This window comes from Sturnira hondurensis, unplaced genomic scaffold (genome assembly GCF_014824575.4).
Source record: "Sturnira hondurensis isolate 20B ecotype Veracruz unplaced genomic scaffold, ASM1482457v3 Scaffold0021143, whole genome shotgun sequence".
Classification (NCBI taxonomy): domain Eukaryota; kingdom Metazoa; phylum Chordata; class Mammalia; order Chiroptera; family Phyllostomidae; genus Sturnira; species Sturnira hondurensis.
Window position 1 is genome coordinate 18,559,841 of NW_028093774.1, and position 15,740 is coordinate 18,575,580.

The 15,740-nt window shown below is 41.8% G+C and overlaps 1 protein-coding gene across 1 annotated transcript in view; it reads left to right on the forward strand.

Moving 5' to 3' along the window:
• SPTLC2 (serine palmitoyltransferase long chain base subunit 2) overlaps positions 1-13,720 on the forward strand; it is a 106,894-nt gene extending 93,174 nt beyond the window's left edge. The window contains exons 10-12 of the mRNA XM_037031125.1: positions 5,392-5,527; positions 7,802-7,931; positions 13,078-13,720. Of these exons, the coding sequence (XP_036887020.1) occupies positions 5,392-5,527; positions 7,802-7,931; positions 13,078-13,197 (386 nt within the window). The 3' untranslated portion in view covers positions 13,198-13,720. The remainder of the gene's footprint in view (positions 1-5,391; positions 5,528-7,801; positions 7,932-13,077) is intronic.
• Positions 13,721-15,740: the final 2,020 nt, after the last annotated feature.

Sequence of the window (15,740 nt, forward strand, 5' to 3'; positions counted from 1 at the left end):
TGAGATTATGAGCTTTAAGAAGAAAGGAAGGAAGGGAAGAAATACTTGGATTTCAGGTTTTGCCAACCAGTTATAATTAACTGTAAAGTATACGTCTGCAGAGTGGCAATAATTTTACTCTGTTTTTTCCCAGGAAGGCAGATTATATCAGTATGCCCAGGGACTCTGAGAGGATTAGGAGCTGAGTGATGGATATAGTCTGAATTAGGGGAGCAGCTGTGGCTGAACATCATTGATGTTTCTGTCTTTTATTTTGAAAGATTTCACTTAACACTGTAAATGTTATTTTTGAAGTTGCAGATTCAAACACAGCTTGTTGATTATATCATGTTATATAAAAGCTCATCAGCTAAATTGAAAATTAACATTGCTGTTGAAGCAGGTGCATACATGCTATATTCTTAGAAGCATAAGTTCTGAGTAGATGGCACTAATGCCATTTAAGACAAATGCTGCCTTTTGTATCCCTTACTTGGTACCAGTCCCAAGAGCTGGTAGAGCACTATGTGTTCTGCCTGATACCTGTCTGGGAGGACTTAGGGAATTTTATTTGAGTAATAACACAGTACTTACTTCAAACCTTAAGATTACATGGCTGAGACTCCTGAGAATTCGGGATTGAGACTTGATTAAAATAATTCCTTTTGAAAATGGCTGAAATGCACATGGTACAACTTAAAAATCTCTTTGGCAATGGATAATAAATGTAGTTCTCCCATAGTGCCTGGTAAAAGTGGTTTAAAGGTACCAGTCGGTAGATAATTGTGAGGCCTCTTACACCTCCATCCTCCACTCTTTAGAGGCTTTCTGTTTCCCTCAGAGAGTCAAATCTTACGATTCCGTCACAGCCTGTTGTTAACTTCATATTCATCACTTCCTTCCTGAGCATAAAGTTTAATCTCACAGAAGTTGAGGACTAAAAAGGACCTATTAAAGATATCTGCTGAGTTTTCTGAGAAGTTACCTACACAAGTTTAGTTTTCTCTCATGCCAGGCTGTGCATTTTTATAGAAGAGGTTCTAAAAGCGGTTTCATTCTAACAAACCACACTGATGAAGTCCAAAAGGACCACCACAGAGTGAGGTTCACTTACAGAGTTCAAGAGAAATTAGCACAGGTTTTCTCCAAATTGCTTTTATGCTTTTAATCACACTTAAAAGTAAAGATTTATGTGTGAAAAGTAGAAAAGAATGCTGATCTCTTATGTTACCGCCCGTGTTCTTTCTGAAGCAAAAATAAGGACCTTTTAAGAGTTAGTATTTTTTAACAACGCTAAACTTTCTAAAAGTAATTAATTTTTTTATTGAGGTAACTTTGGTTAATAACGAATTTCAGGTATTCACCATTATAATTTGATATCTGTATACTGTATTTCCTACTCACCACAAAGGCCCAGTTCCCATCCATTACCATGTATTTGGCCTCCTTTACCCATTTGATCTTCCCACCCCTCCCTCCCTCCCAGCTGATAACCAGCTTTTTGTTGTCTGTATCTATGAGTTTGTTTTTGTTTTGTCTATTTATTTGTTACTTTTTGTGTTACATTCCACACAAGTGAAATCATGCAGCTTTTGTCCTTTTCTGTCTGATTTATTTCACTTAGCATAATGCCCTCAAGATCCTTCTGTGTTGTCACAAATGGTAACTTTCATCTTTTTTACGACGGAGTAGTATTCCAGTGTGTGTGCTCCTGTCTGTGTGTGTACCACATCTTTATCCATTCATTCATTGATGGGCACTTAGGCTGTTTCTGTATCTTGGCTGCTGTGAGTAATGCTGCAGAGAACAAAGGGATACATACATATTTTTGCATTAATGTTTTCGTAAGGAGAGAATTGTTCTTAATCTGAATTTATAGCTGCCAAAGTGAAAGTTGATGAAAGAATCAGCTTTCATGAATGTTGATTCTCAACTCTGATGTTTATTAACATCAAATTAATCTCAACTCTGGTGTTTATTGAGCTATGAAAGATAAACAAATTGTGTTATATCTCTGCAAAGAAACACTATTTGGTAGTGATAAGGATATATGAGTTGGGGGTGTTAAATGCCTGCTCCCAGTATTTTCAGGGTATGGATATGTGTGTCAGTTTAGATGTGTTTCTTGGGGGACTCTTCTTGTCAGGGAACAGGTGGTGATGAGATTTCCATTTTCTTTCNAGCTGCCAAAGTAAAAGTTGATGAAAGAATCAGCTTTCATGAATGTTGATTCTCAACTCTGATGTTTATTAACATCAAATTAATCTCAACTCTGGTGTTTATTAAGCTATGAAAGATAAACAAATTGTGTTATATCTCTGCAAAGAAACACTATTTGGTAGTGATAAGGATATATGAGTTGGGGGTGTTAAATGCCTGCTCCCAGTATTTTCAGGGTATGGATATGTGTGTCAGTTTAGATGTGTTTCTTGGGGGACTCTTCTTGTCAGGGAACAGGTGGTGATGAGATTTCCATTTTCTTTCACTAAAGAAATTTTGTTTAAAATGATACAGCAATTAGTGGAAAAGTTGAGGTCTTAATCTCTTAACATTTCTCCTTTTTTGATATTCTTGGAATACATATATCAGGGATTTTTAAATAAAAGATACTTGGTTTGTGATAAGAAAATAGCAAGTAGCAAAATGATAAAGTGAGTGTGGGAAAAACTAATGTACAACGATATGCAAATGGGCAGTCAAGTTTTTAGAAGTCACCGTCAGTGAGATACCATTTACATAAAATAAAATTAACCAATTTTAAGTGTATCATTCTATGAGTTTTGACAAATGTATAGTCATGGAACCATACTACAATCGAGGTGTAGAGTATGTTCGTCACACCCCCAGGTTCCCTCGTAGCAGCCCTGGCTGGTGTCTCAGTGGACTGAGCACCGGCCTGTGAACCACATGTCCCCTCGCGCCCTCTGCTGTCGGTCTCCCCTCCACGCCGTGGCACCCACACACCTGTTTTCTGTCACTGTGATTATGTCTTTTTTAGATTTACTGTAAATGGATTCACACAATGTATAGTCTTTTGTGACTGGCTTATTTAACATAATGCTTTTGAGATTCATCAGCATTGTTATATGTATTAGTTGCTTTTACATATTTTCTTTATTCTGTTCTCTCTACCTTAGTGAATGTAGGACATATTTTTTAATACCATTTATATATACATCCTCGTCTGCTAATACTCTGTCATCTCTGGTCTGCTTCTGTTGATTGGCTTTTCTCCTGGTGGTGCATTGTATTTTCCCATTTCTTTGAATGCCTGGAAGGTTTTGACTATATGTCAGACATTGTGAATTTTTACATTATTGGGTGCTACATTATGTTGTTTCTTTTTGGTAATTTTGGACTTTGTTCTTGGAATCAGTTGAGTCCTTTGGAGACTTGCATTTAAGTCTCAGTAGAGTGGGTCCAGAGCAGCTTTTAAAGTCTCAGGCCAATTTAGCTCCATGACTAGTGCGTGACACTCTTCTGAGGCCTTTCTGTTTTGGTGAGACTATAAACTACCGCCAACCCTGTGTGAGCGCTGGGAGTTACTCAGTCTGCTGCCTGCTGGTGGATCGGCCTGGCGCCTGGTGGTTTCTTCTCGTAGGCTCAAGGGCACCCTCCTGCAGGTGCCCCAGGGTCCCTCTCTGCACCTCTGTCCTGTCCTGTGCACTGCCCCACACGTTCTAGCCCCCTCAGCCTCTCCGACTCCCCTCTCTGGTGTCCTCACCTGGCAGGACTAGGTTCCCCCTCCTCGGGCGGCAGCCTGGAGCCTGCTCTGGGCAGTGCGGGGTGGCCCAAAGGCTCACTCCCTGCTAACCTGCTTGGGCAGCACGGTCCCTTGCTGCCTAAGAGTGTACAAAAGCCATGTTTTATGTGCTTCATCCAGTTTTTTATTGTTTATGGCAGGAAGATGAGCCTGTCACTGGTACGCTCTCATGGCCGGAAGTAGAATTCTTTTCTTCTAAATGTAGAGTGAGCATATATTGCTATTTCCAGGGGGAAATTGGGGTATATGTCTCATCACTTCTCAAAATTCTTAAATATAATAATATACTTTAGTGTCTGTTTTATTATTTGTAAGACATATGTCATGATTTAAGCGGTGCTCCTTAGACTTCACACTAAGCTGCTCTTGGCTTGAATGTTGTTCCCTGGTCAACTTAAAATTATTTACATGAACTGTTATTTTGGGGGTTATTTGTAGCAAACTTACCTAGAGTAGCTTCCCATCAGTGATGCTGTGGTAGAATTCTAATTCTAAGGAAATGTGTTAGTCCTCTGTATTTCTGCTTGATTGGTTTTTCTCTTGAACTGTATGACACTGGTGTTTTTAAAAATATTAAGTTTGCTGGCTATCTACTGTATGTGAGAAAATGACTGCAGACCATTTTTTATTGAATTTAGTGGGTGACGTTGGTTAATAGAATCACAGGTCTCAGGCGTGCAGTTCTGTAACCCGTCATCTGTATGTGATGTGTTACACATCTGTGTAGTGCGTGTTCACCGCCCCGAGTCAAGGCTCCTCCCATCACCGTCTATCTCTCCTCTGCCCTCCACTACCTCCACCCTCCTCTGCAAAACTTGTCTTACCTGAGAGTGTTCGTGGTTAAGATCACTAAAGAGTTCTTGGTTGTTTGGGAGCTGATCTTTTGAATTTACGGCTTGCTCTCTATTCCAGAAAAATTGTTTCAACATCTGTTCATAGATTGACCTACTATAATGTCTAAAACAGGCCAAATTTTTAGTCAGCCATTAGAGAAATGTGTGTTTTAATTTATTTGTGTTGTAGGAAAGATGAACAAAGTGGGATTAAAATATGATTTTACATATTATGGATATGCGATTGCTGTCTTCTGGCAGTTTTAGGGAAATGGTGACATGAAATCACACTCTGAAGATGAAAATTTGAGGCTCTAAGTGGCTCCATTTCTGGTCTCGTGTAAAATTAATCACAGCACGGTTAGTTGGAATGAATATTGAAGTTGAGAGACCTAGATCCCAGTCTCAGCTGTGTCACTTAGCGCCATGCGACTATAAGTCAGCCACCCCCATTGTGAGTCTCCTGCTCTATAAAATGAAGACAAAAGTCAACATCACCTACTGCAAAGGGACAGCAGAGTGTTAAATGAGATGGTGTTGATGAAAATGTTTGAGCAGATTTGTGTGCAACGGAAATATTAGTTGAAAACTTATTTTGTACATTGTTATAAAATCTGCTGTCAACACCTTGTATGACAGAATACAAAGCAAGATATATTTATATTTCATACAGCTTGTTTGCAAAAATATTTTATGTTGGAAAAGAAGAAACAGCCCATAGGACTGATTGATAGAATGGAGATAGAGGCGATTGCGATCTTTTTTCCAGTCTTTTTTTCTTAGTGTTATTTTGTTTCCCTCCCCCTTATTTTCCAGGCAAAGAGTGTATACAGCAGTTAGCTGAAAACACGCGGTATTTCAGGAGGCGTCTGAAAGAGATGGGCTTCATCATCTATGGGAACGAAGACTCTCCGGTGGTGCCTTTGATGCTCTACATGCCAGCCAAAATCGGGTACCTGCTCTTGCAGATGACAGGCTGCTCTCTCGAGACTGAAGGTCTCCATGAGTGAGAGTCAGCCTTAGGTGTTTTGCCAGGGAAAGCTGTCCTGGCCTCACTATGTTAACCTTTATTTGCTAGACATGCCATAGATGAGTGGATGTCAATTTGTAAAATACAGTATGTTAGCTTGTTAGTCTTTCATTTAAAAATTTTGAGTTTAAAGTACTCTTCTAAGGGGAGTGAGTTAGATCAGCAAACAAAACGCAGACATAAAAGTCCCTGTCCCGTGCAGCTTATGTTCTAGTGGCACAGAGTCAGGCAAGTGTAAATGGCATCATACGTTAGAAGGCGTTGAGTGCTGTGGGAAATACGGAGCAGATATGGGAGACTGAGCATTCCCGGTGGGCGCGCAGTTTACAGTATTAAGTGGGGTTGTCGGGGTGGGTCTCAGTGGGAGGAAAAGATAACATCTGAACCTAAAGGCGCTGAGAGAGTTAGCCACTGGGAGAAAGACACTTTTGTGCCAAGGCCGGAAGGCAGGAGCACGCGCCACCAATGGGAGAGTAGCGAGCAGGTGAGGGGAGCTGAAGAGCTGCTGTGCCCTGGGGGGAGCTAGTGAGCTGTGAGGTCAGGGCACGTTGTTGTGTAGTAAGCCGATGTGCAGATTGCACCAGCTTCTGTGGCCTGTACAAAGTGTCTATAATGGAAAGCCTTGCCCTGGAATAGCTTCCAATGTATAACGAAACCAGAAAACATTCGAAAACTAAATATGAAGTGAACTGGTATAATTATTTGCAAAATAATTACGTAAAATTGCACCAGAGATGTAAAATAATTTGGATTTGTGAGTTTTGACAGGGAATTGGATAAGGTTTAGTTGAAGTCAGGAAAGTAGCAAATATTTTCATTCACCTTTGAATCCTTTTTGCCCACCACGGTCCCTGGCATTCAGAGGCCACTCAGTAAGTGTTTACTAAAGTGTGAATAGGAAGAAAACTTCAGTCGGGGAACCTGGAAATATAGTGATTTCAAAGATGATAATGGGGGGGGGATTGGGCAGAGGTGCTCATGGAGGGAAAAATGGAGTTCAGATTTCCACAGGAAGTCATGGGCAGTTGGCCTGCAGCCTTCAGAGGCCATGGCGGAAGTGAACCAACCGTAGGTATAGAATTTTCCCTATTCTTGGAATGGAATTACCAAATAACTTGAAGAGTTACTCAGTCTGGAGGACTGACTTAGTCAAGAACCCTTTCTTTAGAGAGGATTCTATTCTGACTGTGTACATTATAATTAAGACTTAAAGAGGATGGGGCAGAACTGGACTGAAGCACTGGACAGTCCAGGAGCCTGAGCGGAAGACGCAGGGCCCCCGGGCGCGCTCTGCCACGGAGGCAGCACGTGGAGGGCCCTGCTGGTGCTCGAGGGGGTGGGGAAAGCTGGCGCCAATCCAAGCAGTCAGTAGTGTAAAACGTGTGAGGTTTCTACATTCTAAAACAAATGCTTTGAACAGCTAAGGAAAAAATCAAAAAAGGAATAATAAGGTAAATCAACAAGAGAAAAATATAAAGCATAAGTTAATAAACATGACAAAATTTACATAAAAGTTAGAACTGTGTTTTAGACAAGACACAGAACTGGAGAAAGGTCATATGCCACTGCCTTGCCATGGGGTGGGGTGTTAAATGGCAGCTGCGTGATCAAGCAGCTGAACCTGGGGATGTGCTGGCTTCCCAGACACCAGAGGAAACCCTGAATTCCAAAGGCAGCTGGACACCCAAGGCAGTCAGAGAATTGCCTGCTGTTGGGGGAAAGGAGAGGGTAATTCTGGTTGACCGTTCTACCAGCAGGAAGCTGTCCGTGGTACAACAGATGCTTGGCATCCTTATAATCTTTAGACTTTATTTAAACTACCAAGCCTTACATTTCAAGGGCCAGGATTTAAACCCAAGTTCATTTTGAAGCCTCTGAACCACTGTTAACTGTCTGGGACACTTGAAGGCCACGATTGCACATTATTTTAGGCAAGCCCTATTAACAATTGCTCTCTGCCAACTGTATTCTTTCACCCTTGTGAAGGAAACCATTTGGGAGACAACCACTTTAGGGTTGAATAAAAGAAATCTTTGTGGACTGTCTATTTTTACTTTAAAAGGGGTTCAAGGAAATTTCTAATAGAAGTCTCCAGTGCCTGTCAGTCAGAGGAGTGTAGATTGTTCATCACTGCGAGACCTTTGCCTTGTATGCATTATGAGCCTTCTTGGTTCTTTCCCTCGTCTTCCCTCACAGTGCCTTTGGACGGGAGATGCTGAAGCGGAACGTTGGAGTCGTTGTGGTGGGGTTTCCCGCCACCCCGATTATTGAGTCCCGAGCCAGGTTCTGCCTGTCTGCAGCTCATACCAAAGAAATTCTTGATACTGTGAGTAGACACTTCTACCTTCATATAAATATACCTTATACTAAGGAGGCCTGATTATCACATGAAATTAATCATCTGTTCTTCTGGTGTTCTTTGAGCACCTAAAATATTTAGCGGTACAATAGGGGAAGAAATGTCTGGTGCTACTTAAAACATTGCTGTTTACAAAAACGAAACAGAACAAGAAACCCCACAAAACTGTTAGCAGGAACTGTTCCAGATCCTGTGTGATCATCAGGATTCTGGAAATTTTCTGGCTTTGTTTTGTTCCACCCCCTCCTTCATGATGGCCTCTAAAACCATACAGTTCTCTTTCTACTCTAGCTGTTTCTACTCTAAACTTTCTTGTGTATTTTTTTGTCTGTAGGGTTTCCTCTCTTGAGCCTTCTGTTTCTTTTGTCCTGCTAACTCCTACTCACTCTCCACATCTCCACTTAAAGACAGCCTGCCCAAGGGTATTCCCAATCCCTCTTACTTGATGTTTTTCCTTGGAATCTCATGATTGTCCCAGTAAGCTATTCATACCTGTCATTACATACGGCAGTCTTCTCCATTAGATAGATCTTGAAGATAGAAACTACGTCCATTTTGCTCATTCTCTGTCCCCAGGACCTAACATAGTGCCAGGCATATAGTAGAGCCTCCTAATTATTGTAACATTTAATTATTTATGGTCTCTTAAGTATATTCTCACCTCTTGATAGTCTCTTAATGTGCTATTTGTACACATCTAAGACTTCGGACTTTAAATAAGTATTGCTTTCTCGGAGTTTATAAAGCTCTAACACATGGTATTTGCATAAAATTCATTGGAGAGCACCTAATCTTAAAGAATGTCATGAATGCAAGTTTTTAAAATTTCATTATGACCATTTAATTAACCTTTTCTATTTCTGAGCAATTGAGGACTGATTTTTTTCTTCCTGTTTCTACATAGCAAAATTTCTACAAGTATGAATATATTCTTAATCACATTCAGACACTGAGAAATTGGATTCCGTTTATTAACTGTATCTTTGTTTTTCTTTTTCTTAATTTTGATTAAGGCTTTCAGATTTTTTTCAATAGATTTCTCATTTCTAAAAGATTTTACTGATGAATTTCTGTATTGATTTTTTTAACTTTGTGATGTCAGCTTCTCTTCCGTTCTCTATTTGGATGGTTAGCAATTTAACATGCCTTTGAAAACCATCTGTGTCATCACAAATAATGCTGTAGGAATGCGTTATGTCTTCTCACAACAACTTTGGTTTTCTTTTGTTTCTTGCCCTTGTGAAACATATTTTAGTGGGAGGAGGTCAGTAAACAAGCATATAATCATAAACTAAATTATCTAATATTTGAGGGGTATAAATACTTTGGGAAAACAAAAATAAATTAATAGATATTTAGAGTGGGGGATGGAATTTAAAACAGGATGACATGGTAGGCTGACATTTGAACAATTGAACAAAGGTTTGAAAGCAATTAAGGAGTTAGCCAAGTGGATATCTTTTTTTTTTAATTTTTATTTATTTATCTTTAGAGAGGAAGGGAAGGAGAGAAACATCAATGTATGGTTGCTTTTTGGTGCATCCCCTGCTGGGAACTGTCCTGCAACACAGGCATGTGCCATGATGGGGAATTGAACCCCGATCTTCTGGTTCGCAAGCCCATGCTCAATCTACTGAGCCACACCAGCCAGGGTTGGATTCTTTTTCCTTTTTGCTGCTTTGATTATTGGCTTCATCTGCTGTACTGATGATTCCCTACAAATTATTCTTCATTTTAGTTAGGGTATTTTTCATCTTTGATTGGTCCTTTTTTATACTGTTGAAATTCTCACTAAATTCAGTGAGCATCCTTATAACCAGTATTTTGAAATCTCTATCTAGTAGATTGCTTTAGAGATTTTAGGAAAATCTGAAGCATAATCCTTGACAGGCCATTTCTGTGGAAGCATCTTGGGTGAGCCTACAAGTTGGATGGGGTGTGGTCTCAGGGAATCACCGGGGAGGGGCAAACTGTGATAGCCAGGTTGAGGGAGACTCAGATATGGTGCCTTCCTGTCGGCTCTGTGAGGGTAGGCCTAATCAACAGAACAGTGGCCTCTGCCTGCACTCTGTCTGGAAGAAAGATGTCCCCCACAGTTTGCACCTGTGATACTAAACAATTCAGTTCCTCCTCATATGCCTCAGGTTCCTTTCAGACTGCTGCCCTAGCCTTGGAGCTGAGGGATTGAGTCTGAGTAAGTCTATGCAAGGGCACTTTAAGAGAAACTGCCTGGGACGCCAGAAGTCCTTTGTCTCACCCAGCCACAATCCCCCCCACTGGTTTTTACAGCCAGAAGTTATTGGGACTCCTCTTCCTGGCTCTAGAACCCTGGGCTGGGGGGTCTGGTTCCTGGTTTGGGGTTGGGACAGCCTTGCTCCTCAGAGGGAACCTCTGCTGTGGATATCCCTCGTGATTTTTATCTGTGTGGCTGTGCCGCTTTTCCGCACCTCCTACCGTTTCTCCGTGTGGCTCCTTTAGGTCCCTGGAAGTCCCTAGGCGTAGGTCCAGGGAGCCAGATTTCAGGCAGTTCTGAATGTTGGTGGTTCTGTAGTTTATTTGTAATTTTGATGTGGTTGTGGGAAGAGGCAAATACTGCATTTACCTACGCTTCCGGAAGTTCTCACGACTTTGGCTGCTAGGAACTGTACACATTCATGAAAGAATTTAGACGTAACCAGGTATCCAGATAGACTTCTGTTGCCAACAAATATGCCTGCCAATTGAGAATTCTCATTCTTCTCATAAGATTCACCTGAGGGATTGTTTGACTTTGCCTTCCCATTCAGTTTTTTTAAAGCATGCAGTGCATATTTTGAAGTCATAGGTTTGAAGTCATTTTGTCTTATGTTTTATGGAACTAAATATGAACATTATTAGATACAAATGAATTTTTGTTTAGTAATGGGCTTTGTGACGTGATTCTACATAGAGAAAATGCTATAAATTCACCAAAAAAACCCCCCACAAAGCCCTACCTGCTCAGCTAATAAACATATAGCCAGCAAACTTGCAGAATGAAAGATCAACACACAAAAATTAGTATGCTTTAGTACACCAACACTAAACAAATGAAATTAAGAAAATGGTATGTATGGTAACATTTAAACGTTGCCAAAAGAAAAGAATGGCTTCCACAGGACAGCTCAGTTGGTTAGAATGTCGTCCAGATACACCAGGGTTTCAGGTTCGATCTTGGGTCAGTGCACATACGAGTAGCACCCAGTGAACACAGGAATAAACAGAACAAGTCAATGCTTCTCTCTCTCTGTCTCTGTCTCTGACTCTCAGAAATGAATACATTTTTTAAAATGTATAAAAAGAAAAAAGACTTAAATAAATGGAAAGACATCCCATGTTTGTGGATTGGAAGATTTAATATTGTTAAGATGGCAGTACAGCCAGGTCCACGGACCCAGTGCAATCCCCATCAAAGTCCCAGTGGCCTTTGGAACAGAAACAGAAAAGCTGGGCCTCAAATGCATATGGAACTGTAGGGCCCCCAGTAGCCGAAACAGTATTAATAAAAGAAAGTGGAAGTCAGAGGACTCAAGCTTTCTGACTTCAAAGCTTACTCCAAAGTAACAGTAATTAAAAACAATAGGGGTCTAGCATAAGACTGTACATCTAGACCAATGGAGTAGAACTGGGAGTCCAGAGATGAACTCAAGCATCTAGCTGGGTGTGTGTTTGTTTGTTTGTTTGTTTTTATTTTTTTGTTAATCTTCACCAGAGGATATGTTCGTTGATTTGAGAGAGAAAAACATCAATATGAGAGAGAAACATTGATCTGTGATTGACCAGGGATCAAAGCCACAGTCTAGTTATGTGCCCTGAGTGGGGGTCAAACCTACAACCTTTTGTCGTGTGAGATCATGAGATCATGCTCCAACCAACTGCGCCACCAGTTGCTTTTTTAACAAGGGAACCAAAGCTAGTCAATAGGGAAAGACTAGTCTCTAACAGATCATGTTGGGCAACTGGATAAGTACGTGCAAAAGGATGACGTTGGATACAAGCGGCATGGGTGACCTTTGCCAGCATTATGCTAAGTGAAAGAAGCCAGACACAGAAGACCACATTTGTACAAAATGTCTAGAATAGGCAAATTTCTAGGCTCAGAAAATGGCTTGGTGGTTCTCAAGGCTTGTGGGGGAGGTAGAAATGAGGATTGATATGAGTATGGGTTTGTTTTTTGAGGTGACATGCTTTAAAATTAGTGGTAAAAGTTACACAACTCTGGATATACTAAGAAGCATTGACTTGAACACTTTAAAAAGGGGAATTTTGTGGCATGTGAATTGTATCTCATTAAAGTGTTATTTTTAAAAATGAGAAGGGCAGGTCTATTGGCTCATGGGCACAGCTGCCCTAAAACATTCCCTTAGCAATGAGGACGAGACTGTTCATTTGATAACTTGCCGTAGTGTTTGAGTTTTTTGTAAGAAACCTGTTTTCCTTGACAAATAAAGGGCAGATTTTACAGAAAAGAAAGTTATACTGAGACAATTAATTGAGTTTTGATGGGAAGACAAGATGGAGATACTCTCTCAAGATTAGGATTCTGGAGTTCAGATCCCAGACTGCAGCCCTGCCCTTCCCTTGCCCCTCCCTCACCTGCAGCCCGTCCCACACCACTCAGGGCCTCCTTTCACGGCTTCCACTGTGTCTCACTGAGTCGGGGCCGCAGTCCACCTGGGCACTCTCTCCTTCTTGCATCTAGGAAGCATCTCAGCACAGGTTTCTCACCAGTTTTCTTTAGCGTCGTAATGGAAAGAGCAAGTACTGAAGTGTGGAAGGAGAGGATGGCAAATCCTGGCCAGCCTGGCAAGTCCATGGTGCATATTCCTTTTTCTACCAAGCATAACATACATTGATGAATTTTGCCCCTTATCCTGCATTCCTACTATTCACAACCCGTTATTCACAGTCAGCCTGACATCCTCACTCCAAGAGCAACTCTCCCTGCAGCTCTGCTGTGGTCTGCGCAGACTCAATGCAGACACAGGCGGGCCCACCGAGGATAACCTTGCCGCGATTGTTTGTAGGAGAGGAAAGCTCCGGGCATGCCTGTGTCCTACTGGCTCTGACCCCACCCTCTGCTCTGTATTTTTAGGCTTTAAAGGAGATAGATGAAGTTGGGGACCTGTTACAGCTGAAGTATTCCCGTCATCGGTTGGTACCTCTGCTGGACAGGCCTTTTGATGAGACTACATATGAAGAAACAGAAGACTGAGCCTTTTTGGTGCTCCCTTAAAGAAACTCTCCCTCACCCAGGACAGTGTGTGGCCTTTCTGAGCCAGTTCCAGGAACCACACCTCGGTGGCCGTCTCATGTGAAAGACATTTCTCAACTCCTGACGGTGGCCACCTCTACTCTACGTGGCATTTTGTAAATAGTGGGGAAAAAACTGCTTCGTATCTTCCTTTGCTGCATTTCACCTTTTAAAAGAGGTGACTCACTTTGCTTTTTTGTTCATTAAAAAATGTTTTATTTTATAACTATTCTACTTGTGAAATCACGCTGACCCTAGCCTGTCTCTGCTAACCACACAGGCCGTCACCCTCTCGCAGCCGCCTCACAGGCCTGGGCCCACCTCCCCAGGGAGCAAGTGCCTTCCACTTACTTCCGCTCCGGGTCTCGGAGGTTGCCGACCTTGGAACCCTTATTTAGCCAGTCAAGTAATCATCCGAAGTGTTCTCCTTTTTTGTTTTAAGTTCAGCCTTTTAAGAAAACAGTAAATGCTAACCGTGCTGAAATTGCTCCTCCTTGTATAACTCCCCCTGGTCTGGAGCCTCCCGAGGCTTGGTCTTGCTCCAGTTTCTGGAATGGAACAGGGATTTCTTCCTTCATCACCACGTACTTCTCCATGACGGTCATTGTCTGAGGGTATGTCCAATTTCTGGGTTCTTCCCAAGCTCGGATGTAACACCCCAGCCCCCTATTTAGAACAATTAAATTGTTCTAAAAGCACCCACATCCAACCCCCATCAGACCTCTTTGGCGAAGCTGACTTGCACTTCGCCACCCTGGGGACAAAGCTGCTCTGAGAAGTGACATGCAGTGCACTCGGGCTGAGTGATGGGCGGAGCAGCATGGAAGAGCTGACTACTGCCTGGGGATCGGCTGTGGTTTGCTCCTCACTGCTTTCTGCTGTTGGAAGTTGTGTCAGCTTCTGCCTGGGTCTGGGCCCAGGTTAGGATTAAAACTGATAGAGGCAAATACTATTGGTAAATCCTCTGCTCAGAAATCATTTGTCCTGTTGCTACTTAAGGGTTAAAGCTATTAATTTAGCCTTCTTAGAAGTTGACCCACTTAAATATTACTCTTTGGGGCATTCTTTTTCTAATATTTTAAAATTGATTTTACAGAGGAAAGGAGGGGAACATTGATTGGTTGTTCCGCTTATTTATGCACTCATTGGTTGATTCTTGTGTGTGCCCTGATTGGGATTGAATTCACAACCCTGGGGTATCGGGATGGCACTGTAACCAGCTGAGCTACCTGGCCAGGAACGAGGGCTAATTCTCTTTACTCTTGATGTCCTGAGACAATTCTAACCTGACTTTGGGGGTTTGGGGTTTCCCTTGCCTTCTATTACCTTTTTTTTTGTTTGTTTGCTTATCTTAACACTTCTGTCTTTGCCAAACGGGGATCCCCTCTCCTTGGACTCTTTTTTCCCACCAGGTGGGGGGCTTCTTTCTGAGAGCTTTCACTGCTTGACCAAAGAACAAATCTGAAACTCACCATGTTGAAGTTCTTTCTCTTTTTCTGTTAACCAAAGTTCAAGTGGAAAAAGCTTTTGACTTTGTTATACCCAAGATCAGCTTGTCTTTAAGGCACCATCGGGTGCTGTAGGAAAGGGCTGGGAACACAGTGGAAAAGAACTCTGTGGAGTCCTCTTGCACGTTCGTTTCTGAAACCACTGCTTTTACTGGTACGCATTTGCAGACCGGGTTCTCTGGGGCGGCTTCTCATGAGCTGTGTCTGCACTGCTGCGTGTAGGAGAGGGTGTAAACAGTATTATTGTTGTGAAGTTTTGTTTTCACGCCTCAAGTTAGTTACCTTTGGTCACTCTCAGCGTCTGAGATCCTTAAGCCCTTGCAGTAGTCCAAGGTTTCATTTTAGTTTATTTTTGAAGAACAGTGAAGGGTGAGTAAAAGAACCAAGTAGCTAGGCAGGGACTATACGTAGCAACGTAGACGTTGCAGTAAGACAAACTGTGGTAACCAAGTAAATGAGTCCTGTAAAATAAAGTACATTGCTGACCTCGCCTGTGCATCTAGTTCCTTACCACAGAACCCACTGGAATACCAGACGGCTTTTGCACTGCAGTTACTGTGTAATGTCGTGGGGTTTGCAAAAGTCACAAGCTTTAAGCAACAACTCACCTGCTAGTGTTTTTATTTTGGCTTGCGTGAAGTCACTGCAATATAAAATATCGGTTAAAATGGGCATTTAAAAAGTCGTGTATCACTTTGCTGGCAGTTATTTCAGGATACATGTAGTTAAATTACAGGTTTACTTTGAAGAGATGTAAGTCCTGTGATCTCTCCAGGGCCTCTTCTTTCTGGAGGACAAAACATTATTCACACTGGTTGTCTCTTCTTGAAACTGTAATATAAATCTAGGGTCCAGTCGTATAACAAGTATCATTCAACCAAGAACTTGGGGAGATACAAGTGCATATGATTACAGTCGTCGGAAATGAATAGAAATCTGGGACGTGTAAGTGTTGTGTAGTGCGTGGTTTAAGACTATTCTCAAGTCAGCCTGACT